General features: G+C 36.9%; 1 protein-coding gene across 4 annotated transcripts in view; it reads right to left on the bottom strand.

The window, feature by feature from the left end:
* Positions 1-623: 623 nt before the first annotated feature.
* CENPE (centromere protein E) overlaps positions 624-17,240 on the bottom strand; it is a 79,256-nt gene continuing 62,639 nt past the window's right edge. For 2 of the 4 annotated variants that reach the window (XM_042935782.1, XM_042935784.1), the window contains 6 exons: positions 15,539-15,724; positions 10,288-10,400; positions 8,593-8,690; positions 6,783-6,966; positions 3,645-3,931; positions 625-1,010 (listed from right to left, as the gene is read on the bottom strand). In XM_042935782.1, coding sequence (XP_042791716.1) covers positions 916-1,010; positions 3,645-3,931; positions 6,783-6,966; positions 8,593-8,690; positions 10,288-10,400; positions 15,539-15,724 — 963 coding nt within the window. In that variant the 3' untranslated portion in view covers positions 625-915. Of the gene's footprint in view, positions 1,011-3,644; positions 3,932-6,782; positions 6,967-8,592; positions 8,691-10,287; positions 10,401-15,538; positions 15,725-17,240 lie in introns of all 4 variants that reach the window. The other 2 variants (XM_042935783.1, XM_042935785.1) reach the window with 2 other exon arrangements.

Here is a 17,240-nt window from a genome sequence, read left to right as displayed (position 1 = left end):
GAATTTCAGAGGTCTTACAGACTGCATGAAGCCCATCCACAGATGCCTTATGTATGTGTGGGGACTCTGGGTTTCTAAGATTTTCTACTTTGATAGAAACTCAGGTGTTGTTTCCTCATGTCTGAAATAAAAGGGTAGGATAAATGGTATGAAGTTCTTACCGCTGGGAGTAAAATGCAGCACAGTACAAAGTCTAATAACAAATCAACCAATTTAGAGTTCTTGTATAGGGAGTGGGTGGGTACAGAAAAACAAAGAGAATTTTTGTATTTATTATAGCAAAACAAAGATCAGGCTAGAAAATGAAGAGGTCAGAGCACTTTGCTGTCCCTTAGCAACTTAAATCCAGGAAGCATGTATATATTCTTGTAGCAAAATTCTGCAAGTCACCAAACGAGTACAGCCAAATGTACCCTGAATACCCCACCAAGAAACCATCAATATTACATAAAGTTGTGATTCAGAACCACTAATTAAACATTTATTCAATGTTCAAGGCACTTAAAAAGTAGTTCATAATGTTAATTAAATGACACTTTATGTATTAGGCCTTAGAATTACCTAAGTCATGTGTAAAACATTACATTAATAAAGATGAATACATTTTGTATATGCATGGAAAGACTGGAAATTTCCTTCAATAATTTTATTCTGTATAAAATATATAAATAAATAAAACAATTCAATTTCTAAAGTATTACCACATTCAAGGAGGTTTTGCTATCAGTCATTCCAAATTATTGGAATGCATTAATCTCCTGTTCCTTCATCTTCCAATTCTAGTGGCAAAGTGAAAACTGAACTGAAATTATGTTGGACTGTGGTAACATTGCCAGGGATAGGCACATAACGTAAAAGCACAGTCATTTCTCAGCAGGAAACGCTGCGCCCCCAGGAAAGTGACAGTAGAGGAGCCTACTGGGTCTTGCATTCAGGCATATCTTTTCTTGAGGAGGTGTGCCAAAGACTTGGCTGAGGACCCACTCTCTCTGCTCCAGCAGTTTGTTCTTCTGAGAAAAAACAAAAAGAAAAACCCAAAAGTAACCATATTTTATTAAAAAAACTACACGAAATTCTAATTGAATTGGAAATGTAAACAATGCTAAGACAGCAGAGATAAGAAGAATGGAAAATGACAATATGGTCATTAACCTCATGTTTGGTCATTATAAAGGTATATTTCACTTCATCAGAGTTGGAGAAGTTTATTCCCCATTTTCTCACAAAATCAATTGTTAGAAAAACCATTTTGAACATAAAACCAAGAAGCAATAAAGTCTCATTTGAAATTCATCAGTTTGAGATTCAAAGTGAAATCAAACACAGACTGAGTCTGATTTTCTTTTGCCTGAATTTTAGGGGAAAAAAAAATGCTATACTAAACAAATACTATTAATTTTGGAGACTATTTAGCCATCCTTGGAAAACTTTCTTTGAGCCTTTAAAAAGCACTTCAGTTGCGTTTGTTTATAAACAATATTAATTTTCAAATGATTATATTCATATAAGTAAATCTCTCATACCTGGTCTTTGCAATTATCTCAAGTTGTTGAGAAATTTTAAATTATCTTTTATAATTCAAAATAAAAGCATTAAAATTTTCTTAGAATGGTATTTTACTAATTCAGGCTGGGACTATGTCCTTTAAGGCTGAATTGGTCAGTTTTTTGATTTATATATTATTCCAGTCTACTCTTTTTTTTCTTTTTTAGGTTTATTTATTTGAGAGAGGGAGAGAGCATATATAAGCAGGGGAGGGGCAGAGAGAGAGGGAGAGATAATCCCAAGCAGGTGCCACACTGTCAGTGCAGAGCCCCGGTGGGGCTTGATCTCACAAACCATGAGATAAGGACCTGAGCCAAAATCAAGAGTCAGACACTTAACTGAGTCAGCCACTGAGACACCCAGGTGTCCCTCCAGCCTACTCTTTTATTTATTTTACTTAAAAATAGTACCAGAGTGATCCATATATTGATAAAAAGACTTAAGCATTTCTACTTGTGGTTTCATATCATGCATGTGTCTCTGGCATTATCAGATAAAATCAAGAGGTGATTAAGAGTTTCCTGGTTTTTCAGAAGACTCTTCTAAAATAGCATGTATGCATATACAGCAAAAGTTCCATGTAAGTGTTAGCTAATGGCAGGTCCTTAAATGTTTGTTAAATACTATTCCATAAAATGAATAGTTTAAACATTTTTTCAAATTGATGTCTTCCTATATCCCAAAGAGCACTTTAAGACTGAGGACTTATCTAATATTGATTTTAAAGTTGATGAGAATGGACAGATTTCTTTTAAAGTCACACAGTAGAGTTCCTCACAAATCCACAACCTTCACTTGGGGCCAAAAATGATTTGGCAACTGCTTTCCTTAGGTGTACAATTTTGTTGCTGCAGATTTCTACAACTGTGTAATGGGATTTCTGACAGGCAGATATGCAGCCACAAAGGCTCTGGCCACACACACAATCAATGCTGTGTGGTGAGAAGGACTACAAGAAACACAGTATTACAGACTTTCTTCTGCAATGCTCTACACCTCTGTGTCTGGCACCCCTCCCACCATCTACCAGGCACCTATGACTGCTTTGACTCCCCTATCTCTCCTGTCCGTCCACTTCTCTCTAGCTCTACTGAACCTGCTCAGGTCCACGCTAGTATGTCCTCTTGCTTAGACAACTGTCATAAACTCTTGCTCCTATTATTTGTTGGTTACCATATAACTAAGGTGATGTGTTCAAAATTTATAACTCATTATGATCCCCTGCCATTATATTGTTTAAAATCTCTCAAAGACTTCTTCTATACAATCTACAAATTCCCACACACCTGGCTCTTCTCCTCTTTGCCTTCGGGGCCTCCAACCACAGCAGCTTGTGTTAACTGTGCTGTGGCCATACCATCTTTCTTCTAATGCTTCCCCTGGTTATGGTCCCTCCTACCTTGGGCTGTCACTGTTGTATCTGCCGGAAATACTTTTCCCTCTCCTCTTTGTTAAGGAAACTCACATTAACCTTAGATCTCAGTTTCCTTCTTCAAGGAAGACTTCCTTAATATTCCTGCAGCAAAAACCTATTAATATGCTTCATAGCCTTTCATACTCTAGAATTTTACCTGTTTATTTTTGACTACTTGATTACTATATCTCCTATTGGACTATAAGCTCCAGTAGGGTAAGGGACCATGTCTGGTTTTGCTTATCAATGTATCTGACACATAGTCGGAGATCAAAATTTTTTGCTGACTGATTGAATTAATAAGTGGAATAAGTCTATGATCTGGCTTGTGTAAAATGAATATAATGCTATTGGAAATACTGGCCAACTGAATTGATAAGAAGGGCTTCTTCGGTAAGTTTTGTTTATAGGGTAGTGTCTTCATGTTTTTAACAGAGTTGCTTATTTCTCTTAGGGAAAAGCTGAAGGTTTAAGAGGCAGAATAAAGACTTAGCTTGGGGTAAAAAACAATACGCATTAGTGCCATGCTTTGGAGAAACTTTCTCACCCCAGAAATGCCAAATCAAGTTGAGCACCATAGTTTGCTCAACTACATCTTGTCTAAACTTGCTCTTTGGGACCACAAATTAAAGATAAATTCTGACAGATATCCCCTGATTTCTAAGGAACCAGGATATTTACTTACCTGGGCAAAGGCCTAAACCCGAGTTATCAAAATAGCGAACTGGTTGAGGTGTTGGTAAAGACTTTGATCGGCTATCGAAAAATGAAGATTTTGGTGATTCCCTTGGCACAGGATCTTGTAAATTCCGTTCCTTGCATTGAGAAGGTGTATGTGGCCTCTTTTTGGAAGCTGTTCTAGTTATTTTAGGAGACTGTGGAGAATTCTCACAAGTAACTTCTTTGTGTGCCTCTCTTTTAAGGATTCTTTCCTTCCACGTTTTGACCTCACTGGAAAGATGATGATTATTGCTTGAATGTAGTAGGGGGGAAAAAAAAAGAGACTGTAAGTCTGCTCAATTCCTGAAATTTATTCACACTTACATTAAAAATTTTTAAAACTCTGGTAAAATATATACAACATATAATTTACCACTTTGTCTTGTTTTTAATCTTAAATTTTAGTTCTAGTACAGTTAACATATAGTGTTATATTAGTTTCAGGTGTACAAAATAGTGTTTCGACACTTGCATACAATACCCAGTGCTCTTCACAACAAGTGTACTCTTAAGTCCCCATCACCTATTTCACCCATCCCATTACCCCCTTCCTTCTTGTAAGCATCAGTTTGTTCTCTATGGTTAAGAGTCAGTTTCTTCGTTTGTCTCTGTCTCTCTCTGTTTTTTTTACATTTATTTCTGAGAGATAGAGTGAGACAGAGCACGAGTGGTGCAGGGGCAGAGAAAGAGGAGGGGACACAGAATCTGAAGCAGGCTCCAGGCTCTGAGCTGTCAGCACAGAGTTTGATGTGGGGCTCGAACTCACGGACCATGAGATCATGACCTGAGCTGAAGTCAGACACCTAACCGACTGAGCCACCCAGGCACTCCAACTCTCCTTCTCTACCCCCCCCCCCCACCTTTGCCTGTTTGTTATAATTTACCATTTTATCATACTTATATTCCCACCTAATGCTTCCTGCTTCGATTATTTTCACAGTTCAGAAAATGAAATGAGGTCGCATTAATTGAACAATTGTAATCATGGAGTCCTGAAAAGAAAGCTTAGAGTGTGACAGATTTTCAAATGAATCAGTGAGATCATCCAGAGTGGTTTACCTATTGATACCTTGCAGCAATAACTTGACAAATTAATCTTCTGGATAGACTAATCTTTAATGTACCTTTGTTATTTTAAAAGAAATACTACACCATGCTTCTGAACTAGTTATAGTCTTGCTTGTTGCAGGAAATGTCACCAGCATTTATCCAGTTCCTGCAGAGAAGCCTGGGGACCAATCCCAGAGGCCTTGCTCTCCTTTATTTGGTCATCCAGGTCTGTGGACCCAACCTCACACTTAATCTTTCAAATTTATCTCCTTATATTTATCCCAATTGGCTCCATATTAGTCCATGCCAAAATTATCTTTTGCCTGGACTATAGCAAATAGATTCCTAAACTGGGTTTCCCTATTTGCTCTAGAGCCAGAGATGCTATCTGATCTCATCAGGCCCTGGCTTAAAATCCTCCGCTGGAGGTCACTTTCTCATTATATTGCAGATTATCACCCATGCCTCCTCAGAGTGACCCAAAAAGGCCTGTGTAAGTAACCTAGACCAGTGACCTCTGGCATCTCTTCTTGTACCTTAATGTTTCATTCTCTACACCCCAGTCACACTGGGTGTCTTTCAGTTCCACCAACAGGTTATTCTTTCTGATTGAAGCCTGTGCACATGCTGGCCCCTGCCTAGAAGGCTTATATGTCTCTCCTTTCATCTGGTCTAACCTCTGCCCTTTTCTATAACTGCTCTTCTATCAGTTTCTTCGCCATCACCCCTCCCCACAACTAGATAATGTGTTTTTTTCTGTTGCTGTTTAATAGCACTCATTGCAAAAATTAGTTGTTTAGTTATTTGTTTAATGCCAGTTTTCTTCTATTGTATCATTGGTAAAGTGCTTGGCACAAGATTCTAATCCTTGATAGAAGCCAAATAATTAAATCTGTTAGAACTGTTTATGAAGTAAAAGGAAATACGCTACAATAATGGACTTAAGTTCTCCTTTGACTTGGGTATACAGACTTGTGGTATTTGAGCTGCCCCTCAAAGATCTGTTTACTTCCTGCTTCTGGGCTTTGTTAAAAACAGATCAACTGATAGACAGCAAACATCTGGAATGGTATCCCATAGTCTTATTCCTCTTAAAAGACATATATTACAAAAATGCTGATTCGAAGGGGCACACGCACCCCAATGTTTATAGCAGCACTATCAGCAATAGCCAAATTATGGAAAGAGCCCAAATGTCCATCAACTAGTGAATGGCTAAAGAAGATGTGGTATGTGTGTGTATATATACATATAGTAGAATATTGCTCAGCAATCAAAAAGAATGAAATCTTGCCATTTACAACAACATGGATATAACTAGAATGTATTCTGGGGTGCCTGGGTGGCTCAGTCGGTTAAGCGTCCGACTTCAGTTCAGGTCATGATCTCACGGTCCGTGAGTTCGAACCCCGCGTCAGGCTCTGTGTGACAGCTCAGAGCCTGGAGTCCGTTTCAGATTCTGTGTCTCCCTCTCTCTCTGCCCCTCCCCTGTTCACGCTCTGTCTCTCTCTGTCTCAAAAATAAATAAATGTTAAAAAAAAAAAATAACTAGAATATATTCTGCTAAGCGAAATAAGTCAGTCAGAGGAGGATAAATATCATAATTTCATGCATGTGGAATTTAAGAAACACAACAGATGAACATAGGGGAAGGGAAGGAAAAATAAGATAAAAACAGAGAGGGAGGCAAACCATAAGAGACTCTTAAATACAAAGAACAAACTGAGGGTTGCTGGAGGGGTGCTGGGTTGGGGCATGGGCTAAATGGGTGATGGGCAGTAGGGAGGACACTTGTAGGGATGAGCACTGGGTAATGTATGTAAGTGATGAATCACTAAATTCTACTCCTGAAATCATTATTACACTATATGTTAACTAGCTTGGATTTAAATAAAATAAAAAAAAAAATTTATTACATATACTCTAAAAATGACTTTCCCCATATGTGTGAAGGCTTGCCAATTGCAAAAAATATATATGCATATGTATATGCCATGCTCCCCACATGTAATAGCCAGAAGCATAATTTCAATATCGTGTAAGCAGATCTTACCTTAATAGTTCATTTTTTTGCTTTATTAGCTGTTCATTTTGCTGCTTTAACTTAGAGATTTCTTTTTCTAGCCGTATATATTCACTTTTAAAAATAAGAGCTTTTGTGCTTTGTACGATGCCACTGCCACCTCCACAGGTTAAGGGTTTATTCGAAGGCTGAGAGTCCGTACATTCTGATACAACTGTGAGGAGGGCAAATACACACAAAAGTGATAATTTTAATTATCTCCAAAGTTCAAAATAAAGGGAATGTTACTGAGCGCAATAAGTCACTGTAAAAACCAGACCATCTCAATCATCTCCCTAGAAGCCATCCTTGCCTTCCTCCTTCTACCTCACTTCCTGTGCCTATGTGATCAACACTTCTAATTATCTCTAGAGTCCTCCTGCTTCTCTCCAACCCACCAAGTCCACTCCCACCACAGTGCTCCCTGAAATCTTGCACAATGACGGCAGCAGGAGTAATCTCCCCAGTGAGTGTGGTCCTTCACTCTCTCTCCTCTCCATCAGTGGAAACACCCAGAGGGCTTCTTACAATACAGAATGTGTGTGTGTGGGGTCCACTGCCAGTTACTCAGTGCACTGTAAGTTCTCAACACATACTTGTTAACTGAATAAACCTCAGAAAGATACTAAAGCATATATTATTAAGTATTCTGCACTATGTGTGTAAAAGTAATGTAAGGAGTTGTTTTTTAAATTTCAGGTAAAACTGCATTAAAATGTGAGGTGCTTCTACGTAGAAGTCACTGTGTAACCAACAATTTACAAAAGGGTGATAAGGTGTGTATGGGGAAGACACTTAATGTCCATTTTCTTTTGAATTACTTTGAATTCAGATACAATATGTACTGAAAGTCACAAATCAAGAGTTAATTATCCTGACCCTTCTGTAACAACAAAGCTTGCTCATTTCTATTTTTATCCCTTAAAGTTTTCCAGGTAGGGGTGCAATTATCCCACAATAGCCACTAGAGAAGTTCAGTCTACATATGTACTAGACAACATCTTTAACACTTTCTCATTTTTTTTTTTTAAATGAGTAGATAATAATACACACAAGTATTACCTTATGTTTGCTTGACATTTAGAACTTTCAGTGTGCTTTCACACACAACTTTCAGTTTGATCCTTACAATAAGTATATATATAAGCTAGAAGGTCAGGTATTATTGTCCCCATGATTTCATAGGGCCACGAAGTGAGAGTGACCTGTCCTTAGTTCAGTGTTTACTACACAAAGCTGTCCCAAGTACTGTTCAGCATCCTCTCTTTTCAAATGAAACATGAGATAAAAATATGGAAAAAGATATAGGTTGAGGAAATCATATGAGAAATTTGATCATTAGATTTGACAACTGTGTCTAAAATCAATTTCAAAAAGATTGCACGATTTCAAAGAGTTTGCAAATAAGCATCAACTCTGTATTTTCAGTACTAAGAACAAATAGGATTTTATTTCCTTATTTCTACTGTGTACTGATTGTATTTTTACTGTGCCTATGGTTAAAATCTATTAAGATGTGAATGTCTTCACTACTATGTAAAGATCTGATGATCTGATAATGCAAAGGTAAAATCTGTATTTTTTAAGAATCTCCAATGGACAGTTAAAATTATAGGAAACCAAACTAAATTGGGTACAGGATAAATATGATCCCAGTAAGTTCGTTTCAAAAACAGTTCTTTCTAAATTAGTGATTAACATGTTTATTCTTGACTGTCACATATATAATAGTATTCAAAATGTCTAAGTGTATTGAGAAGTAAAATGGAAAGTTATGGAAATATCAGCATTTTCTACTTACGTGAGGTATCTTGCGCTTGTTGATTTCTTCTAAGATTTTCTCTCAATACCCTTATAACTTCTTTTTGATATTCTACAGTGGCTTTTGTAGAAGTAATTCTAAAAAGAACAATGGAAATATGTAAAAGCCTAGCAACTAATTTTTAATGGAAGAATAAACAGAACTGCTGTCAAGAATTTTCTAATAAGATATATCACATTGACATGAAACCCATAAGTAGTAGCAGATACCCTCCTGGTACCAAGTGTTTTATAGGTACAACACCGTCAAATCAGAAGCATTCTGTTTGGTTGCAGGAGTACTTTTTTTTAAACAATTCTTTTTAAATATCTGGAAGCCCAATAGCTATTAATTGGATACAACAATTACCAGAGCATGAAAGTGAGAAAAAACTTCTACCTATGTCTACATTGTCAGGGAAGTAAACCCCAACTGCAGTCCAGTCCAGTGTGATAGTCAAAGGTCAAACAAATTCTGCTCACTGTCTCCCAGTAGAAAGTGATATTTTATGAACTCCTGGCTTAAGCATTAATCAGCAGTGATAAATCATGAGACTTTCTGCCTTTAGAGACTCTGAAAGTTATCTGCGGATCCTGTTCTCTAAGTAAAATTGCTTTTTTTATAATGAAGAACTTGATAGGTATAAGTTTCACTAAAACCAATAGTCTTATCAATGGAAGGCTAGTCCGGATGCAAAAGCTTCAGAATGCTACTTTTTGGGCAAATTAGGTATCCTTGTTAAATATTTACAGGAAGAACAAAAAGCATTAGGAGCCAGAAGGAATCTTAAGAAATCATCTAATACAGACTTATTGTTTTATTTATTGTATATGAACATAAAGCCCAGAGAGATTAAACAGCCTATGCAAGGTGATATAATAATGTGGCAATATTATATTTCTAATTCACTGTCTCTGACTCTGTTTCATGCTCTTTCATTACGCCATATCATAAAGAATTTTAGGCGTGCCATTATGTACAGTAGTATACATAAACAAATAAAAAGAGGTTATGCATTTGGGTACTAGGTACCATAATTTAAAAGGAAATACAACCTTTACACAAAAACACAACAGGAGGAACAAATTAAATGAAGAGAACCAACAGAAACCTTGGTCAAACTGCTAGACACAAACACACACATACAGGTTCTTAACATTCATTTTCAAGCATAAAAAGGCCGTTTTTAAGCTGTTTATATATGACTGAGCAAGAAGCATCAAAAGAAACATTGTATTAGTAATTGGCCAGAACTATGCACATTTTTAAAAAACTTTGGATATGTAATGAGAATTTAACAAGTTTAAATTTTTTTTTTTTCAACGTTTTTTATTTATTTTTGGGACAGAGAGAGACAGAGCATGAACGGGGGGGGGGGGGGGGGGCAGAGAGAGAGGGAGACACAGAATCGGAAACAGGCTCCAGGCTCCGAGCCATCAGCCCAGAGCCTGACGCGGGGCTCGAACTCACGGACCGCGAGATCGTGACCTGGCTGAAGTCGGACGCTTAACCGACTGCGCCACCCAGGCGCCCCTGAGAATTTAACAAGTTTAAAATCTGTGGATGTGGATATTTTAAAAAGCAATAACAATATTTCCATATATTTAAAAAAGTTAACCAATGCAAAGAAATTTATATAATTTAGAAGGCAAACTTGAGCTATTAAAGTCATGTTCAATTAAGGCAAAGACGTACTCTTTCTCAAACTCTTTGGCAGTTTTCATCTTCTCTAGGTCTATTTTTACCAGCTTTGTTTTGAGATCTTCAATTTCTTCTTTGTAGGGCTTAGCTCCTAAAGCAACTTTGTCCTAAATTTTTTAGAGAAGAGAAAAATAAAATAATTTCAGAGCAGTTTTAAAGAGTTGTTAACTACCTTGATTTGGTAGGAACATTTTAAAACAGCAAACTTCAAATATATGAAAAGCAGGAAAAGGCCCAAAATTTAATCCTAAAATGAACAAGCAGATATTTGATGTGAAGTATATTTGAAACTACTGGAAGCTAATATGTAATTAAGAACATATGACTTTCATTTCTTAAAACAAATTTTTTTCCAATTAAAAATGAAATACTTAAGACAAAATGCAACAAATGTTGAGAATAATGGGGGGGTGAGAGGGGGGGAGACAGGGAGGGTAAAATGAAACAAAAAGATGCCAGAATGGCAATACAAACAGCAAACTAGAACTGAACCAAGGCACAAAGCAGTATAAAGTGTTGTTGGGACATTGTGTACTCAAGGATGGTTCAATCCAGTGCTGTCAATGTATCTACTTCCCATCACAGAAAAAAAAAAAACCATACATAAATACATACTTGCATATATTTAAATCTTTTTTTAATAAACAGATTTTTATATTTTAGAGAAACTTTAGGTTGATAGAAAAACTGAGCAGAGAGTACACAGAGTTCCCATATACCCTTGTCACACTCTATCTCCCTCCCCACCCTGCCCATTTCCCCCATTATTAACATCACATATTAGTGTGGTATATTTGTTACAAATTATGAGCCAATATTGATATATTTTAGGTTGCATTAGGGTTTTTTATTTGTACTGTACATTCTATGGATTTTGACAGATGTAAAATGGCACATATCCATCATTACTGTATCATACAGAATAGCTTCACTGCCCTAAAAATCCCCTGTGTTTCACCTATTCATCTTTCCCTCCCTAACCCCTTCCGGACCATTGGCAACCATTGATTTTTTTACTGTCTCCCTGGTTTTGCCTTTCCCAGAATGTCATATAGTTGGAATCATAGGGTATGTAGTCTTTTCAGATTGGCTTCTTCTGAATTTTTTTTTTTTTAATGCGTTTTATTTATTTTTGAGAGAGAGAGAGAGAGATAGAGGGAGGGAGGGAGGGAGGGACTGAGCACAAGCCGGGGAGGAGCAGAGAGAGAGGGAGACACAGAATCCAAAGCAGTCTCCAGGCTCTGAGCTGTCAGCACAGAGCCCGGCGCAGGTCTTGAACTCATGAGCCATGAAATCATGACCTGAGCCAAAGATAGACGCTTAACCAACTGAGCCACACAGACACCTCAGATTGGCTTCTTTTAATTAGTGGTGTGTATTTAAGGTTCGTCTGCATCTTTTTGTGGCTTGTTAGCTCATTTCTTATTATTGCTGAATAAATCACTTTTTATCATTGTACCACAGCCATACAATGGAGAATTAGATATTGAATAAAAAATAAAACCCATCTAAATAGGGATCTAGAGAGCTCTCTTTATTCCTCTAGGCTTTCTCACCCCAAACCCCATAGAAACATTCACATGCACACCATGGCTAGCAAAGACTAAAAAGATGCAAAATGATAGATGCTCAGCTTAAGGAGGCTGATGACAGGGTAAGATAAGCCCATTCTTGGAGAAGCCCACTGTTTGCTCAGTCACAGCACCCGTTCAATACCCCACCTTCTGATTCAGATGCTCATATCAGAGACTCCCTGAGAATGTGGCTGACTGAAGTGTTGTCAGTTTTGTAAGAAGTTGCCAAACTCTCTTTCAAACTGGCTGTCCCATTTGCAGTCCTTCAAGCAATGAATGAAAGTTCCTATTCCTCCAGCTCGTCACCAGCATTTAGTGTGATGTTTGGGATTTTGACGAGCATGGCATTTTGAGATACCATAGGTGTTATAGTGTAGTGTATTTTGTTTTAATTTGCAATACTCTAATGACATGAAGCTGAGAATCTTTTCATTTGCTTATTTGTCCCATGAGTATCTTCTTAGGTGGGGTGTCTGTTTAGATCTGTTGCCCATTTTTTAATCAGGTTGTTTTTATCATGGACTTTTAAGAATTCTTTGTTTATTTTGGACAACAGTTCTTTATCAGATATGTGTTTTGCAAAAATTTTTCTTCCGGTCTGTGACTTGTCTTTTAATTTTCTTAACTGTCCTTCACAGAGCAGATATTTTTCATTTAAATATTTTCATTTCAACTTACCAGTTTTTTCTTTCCTGGATCGTGCTTTTGGTGTTGTATCTAAGATAACGTCACTCCCAAGCCCATGGCCACCTAGATCTTCTATCTTCTCTTCTGGGCGTTTTCTAGTTTTGTGTTTTACATTTAGATTTTTGATCAACTGAGTTACTTTTTGTGGCAGATAGAGGGTATCTGTCAAGATTCGTTTTTTGGCCTATGGAAGTCCAGATGCTCCAGCATCACTAGTTGCTAAGTTGAGTCTACTCAACTGCCTTTGTTCTGTCTAGGATCAGCTGACTGCATTTGTGTGGGTCTACTTCTAAGCCTTCTATTCTCTTCCACTGATCTACTTGTCTATATACTGTTTTAAAAGTTCAAAGAACTTTAAAAAAAAAAGGTATCCACTTATGACACTAAAAAGAAAATGCAGAGATTACAGTTTTTTTTGCCATGGTATAATGAAATAAATTAGTCACATATAACATTATTTAAAACATTCTTATGTAAGAGAAATCAAAATTGAAAATACCGAATTAGAAATGAGACAACAGAATTCCATATTTCAAACATATGGCATGCGACCAATGCTGCACTCAAGAAATACTGAGTCTTAGTTTCACTAATAAACTGAGAAGACTGCAAACATAAATTTGTTAATATCACCTATTTATCAGCTGCATTTTAGATGGATTCAGTTAAGAAAGTTTCCTGGCTCTACCTGAGAAAGAATTCCTTTGAAATTCTGATTTGAATTACATGAAAGTTAGGAATTAACGTGGGAACAACTTAGGCTTGTACAGTATTGAAGTTCCAACCTAGGAAATGGTGTGTTTCTTATAAACCACACGCTCTGTATTTCTTTTTTAAGTTCTCTTGCTCTTTTCATATATGTTTTCCTCATTTTTTGTTAAGGTTAGTCATTCAAGCATTTTATTTTTGATTTTGTGACCATCATAAATAAGATCTTTTTTCTTCTGGGGTGCCTGGGTGGCTCAGGTCATGATTGTAAGTCTGAGCCCCACTCTGTGCTGACAGCTGAGAGCCTGCTTCAGATTCTGTGTGTGTGTGTCTCTCTCTGCCTCTTCCCCACTTGTGCTCTGTCTCTCTATCAAAAATAAATAAACATTAAAAAAAAAATCTTTTTTTCCCATCATGCAGGATGTCCCTAAAGTTTTAATGTAACTTAAATTTTTAATAAATTCACTGCTACTCAATATAAACAATTTGTAATGATACAAGGGAGGAAATGTATCAAGATTGAAACAAAATTTTAATGATTCATTTGTTCAAATTACTTTCTTCTCTATTCAATTAATAAACCCCACATTATATTGGACAGCTATATCCAAGATGTTTTCAAATAGTGGGGAATAGGTTAAAAGTTTTTTCTTATGTTGAGTTAAATACACGTTGCATTTTATAGAATATAAGTTTATAACCTTCCAGTTGTCTGGGCCAAAAACTCTGGCATAATGTCTTAACTCCAAGAAATATGAAAGGAAGGCATGTGTGCCACATCTGGGCCAGAGCCTTCTTTAAGAATAGAGATTTTAAGATGAATTTTGTCTTCTCCATCTGTCCCTTTCTTATGAGCCGGAGCATGAACTGCTTACAACCTGGCTTTAACCATACAGATGAAAACAGCACCAGAGGGGTGGCGGAGAAACAGGATGGGAGACAAGTGAGCCTCTGAATGGTCATGCGGTACGGACCCTCCTGCCAACCTGGAACTCATACTTTTATATGAGATAGAGAAACAAGATTCTCTCTTGTTTGAGTTGTTGCAGTCTGCTTCCCTTTGTTGTAGCAGCTACAACAAACACACCCTCTTGGATTTGATTTTCAAAGGGCAGCCTTTAAAATTAAGTCAGATCATTATATCCTTTTGCCAAAATCCCGACGACTTCTCAGCTCACTCAAAATAAAAACCAAAGTTCTTACGATAACCTGTGAGACCCTTTACGAGTTGACTTTCCGCTACTTCTTACCTTCTTTCCCACCTCTGTCCCCTTGCTCATTCTGCACAGGAGACACCGGCTTGTTTCTTAAACATGTCTAGGCTATCTGAGATTTCCTTCGCCTAGAAGGCCCTTCCGCTACCACAGAGCTCACTCGTCCCTTCAAGTCCTCTTAATGGTGTGGCTCTGCTCAGCAACGCTTTGTAAGATAAGAGGTTTCCCTCCCACCCTCACTTTCACCCAGCACCCATACACCCCTTGTCTAGCTTAATTTTTTCCCATTGCACTTTTCACCATTTGACACACATATATACTTGGTTATTTTCTGTCTTCCTGAACAAGAATATAAGCAACTAGAAGGAAGGGAGGTACTTTTCTTTCCACTGCTGTATACATGACATCTAGAGCAATGACCAACATATAGAAGACTCAACAAATATTTCTTGATTGAATAAAAATGTGATTTGAAATATTAAATAATTATTCTAAAAAGTTCTAAGGATTTACAATTGATTTTCTTGGTTTTTAGTTTTACATTAAACTATATGAGATTGTTTTTTATTGCCTCTCTGTTCATGTCTTATTGAATGAGCCAGGACTTTTAGAATAGTATTTATATGCCTTTTAAAAGTAATTTTTCTAGGAATACAAAAATAATCATTATTTTGCATGAAAATATATTCCTACATTTCATTTCTAAGTTTCTGCTTGCTTGCTTGCTTATTTATTTATTTATTTATTTATTTATTTATGAGAGAGGCAGAGAGAGAGGGGGACAGAGGATCCAAAGCAGGCTCCATACTGACAGCAGAAAGCCCAATGCGGGGCTTGAACTCAAGAACTGTGAGATCGTGACTTGAGCCGAAGTCGGATGCTTAACTGATTGAACCACCCGGGGGCCCCTTCACCTGCTCTCTTAAAGCTTGAGTATTGAACTTCATACATACGTAGGTAACAGGAAGTTCAAGTAAAAGATTAGAGTCCCAAATAAACCGTCAAATTCAAGAGTAGAAGAAAAAAAACCCCTTTTATTGTAAAATGAGTTTGTTAAGTTACCTGAAGTACTTGGATCATTTCTTTAGTCTTTTCAAGGCATTTATTTGATTCATTAACTTGTGCTTGAAGTTTTGCTACTAGGTCATTAGTCATCTCAAGTTCTTTCTGCAGCTTTATAATCTTGCTTTCCTTGTGCATAGCACTTTCTTTAGCTTCACGCAGTGAAGTTTCCAACTCCTGAATTTTCTGTGAGAAAAAGCACACATAAATAAGGTATGCCATGAAGGCAGAATCACAGAATATAAGTTTAAGACAAAGACGATCATATACATAGGTATTAATTTTTCAGATTGCATTAAGAAAAGATAGAAGAGAAACCAAATGTCACTCAATTTACAGATGTATTACTTCCTTTATTTAGAAGTTGATGATTTTTGGATTAAAAAAGGCCCAAATTTTATATTACAAGGTTTAGTGTTTATCTTATTTACTGGTTAGTACAGTGCTAAGCATATTAAAAAGGCACTCACATTTTAAATTAACAGCACTTAAAGAAAGTACACCTGTTAACTGACTCTTTAAGTAATGCATATAACATAGCTTTCCCTTTATTTTTATTACCTAATTTTAAAATTAAAAAATACAAGCATGTGGAAAAATTCAAAGGCATATAATGAAGGGGAAGTTTCCCCATCTCAGAACCCGAGCTGACCTGGTAACAATGACTACTAAACTCTTTCAAGTGTATCCTTCTAGAAATTTTCCATGCCTATTTAAGTGCTTGTGAGTACACAGTTACAAAATAGTCATACACAGAGTAGGAACATACTGAATATATAGTTGTTTTTTAAAAAATATTTATTTTTGAGAGAGAGACAGCGAGTGCACAAGTGGGGGAGGGGCAGAGAGAGAGAGAGAAAGAGACAGCGAGTCTCAATCAGGCTCCTTGCTGTCAGCGAGAGAGCCCAATTCAGGGCTCGGTCCCATGAACTGAGAGATCATGCATGACCTGAGCCCAAACCAAAAGTCAGACATTTAATGACTGAGTCATCCCAGTGCCCCAGTTCTGTTTCTTTTTAACTTGATAATATACTTTCCAGATATTTCCATTAACAACACATAGAGATCTCTCCACATTTTTGTTTTCATGGATACATACATCCTGTCTTATAGAGGTATTGTAAATTAGCTAACCCATCAACCACTAGTGAACATCTAGGTTATTTCCAGTTTTTTTCAAATACAAAAATACCTGAAGTTAAATACCCGAGTTTGTTCATATTTGTAAGATTATTCACCTACACACACATGCAGGATTTCCTAGAAAATGTTTGTTTTTGGCCCATCTAGAATTTATTTTTGTTTAAATGAGTGAGGTAGGAATCCAGATTTATTTTTTTCCAGGTGGCTAGCTGGTAGTCTGGAATCAAACATGCAGTAAACCATCTTTTCCCCACCGAGTTGGTGGTTACCATTATCAAACACTGAATTCTCATCCTTACTTGGGTGTACTGCTGAACTCTACTCTGTTCCACTGCTTGATGTGTCTATTTCCATATCGTACCAAACTACTCTATGCTACTCTAATTCGGCATGATTACCAGATTAATAGTATATCATTTACTATCGGATAGGGTATTTCCTGGGGTCACTGAAGATGGATATTTCTTCTGTTTCTTTATTACTTTGGTAGATAGGCTTAATATTTCGGCTATTTTTGTTTCCACCAACTGACTGAGGTCTGTAGTGATTAGCAAATCGA

The sequence above is a fragment of the Panthera leo genome, chromosome B1 (genome assembly GCF_018350215.1).
Source record: "Panthera leo isolate Ple1 chromosome B1, P.leo_Ple1_pat1.1, whole genome shotgun sequence".
In the NCBI taxonomy this organism is placed as follows: domain Eukaryota; kingdom Metazoa; phylum Chordata; class Mammalia; order Carnivora; family Felidae; genus Panthera; species Panthera leo.
Note: the sequence above shows the minus strand (reverse complement) of the source record. Positions and strands in the feature narration are given on the sequence as shown.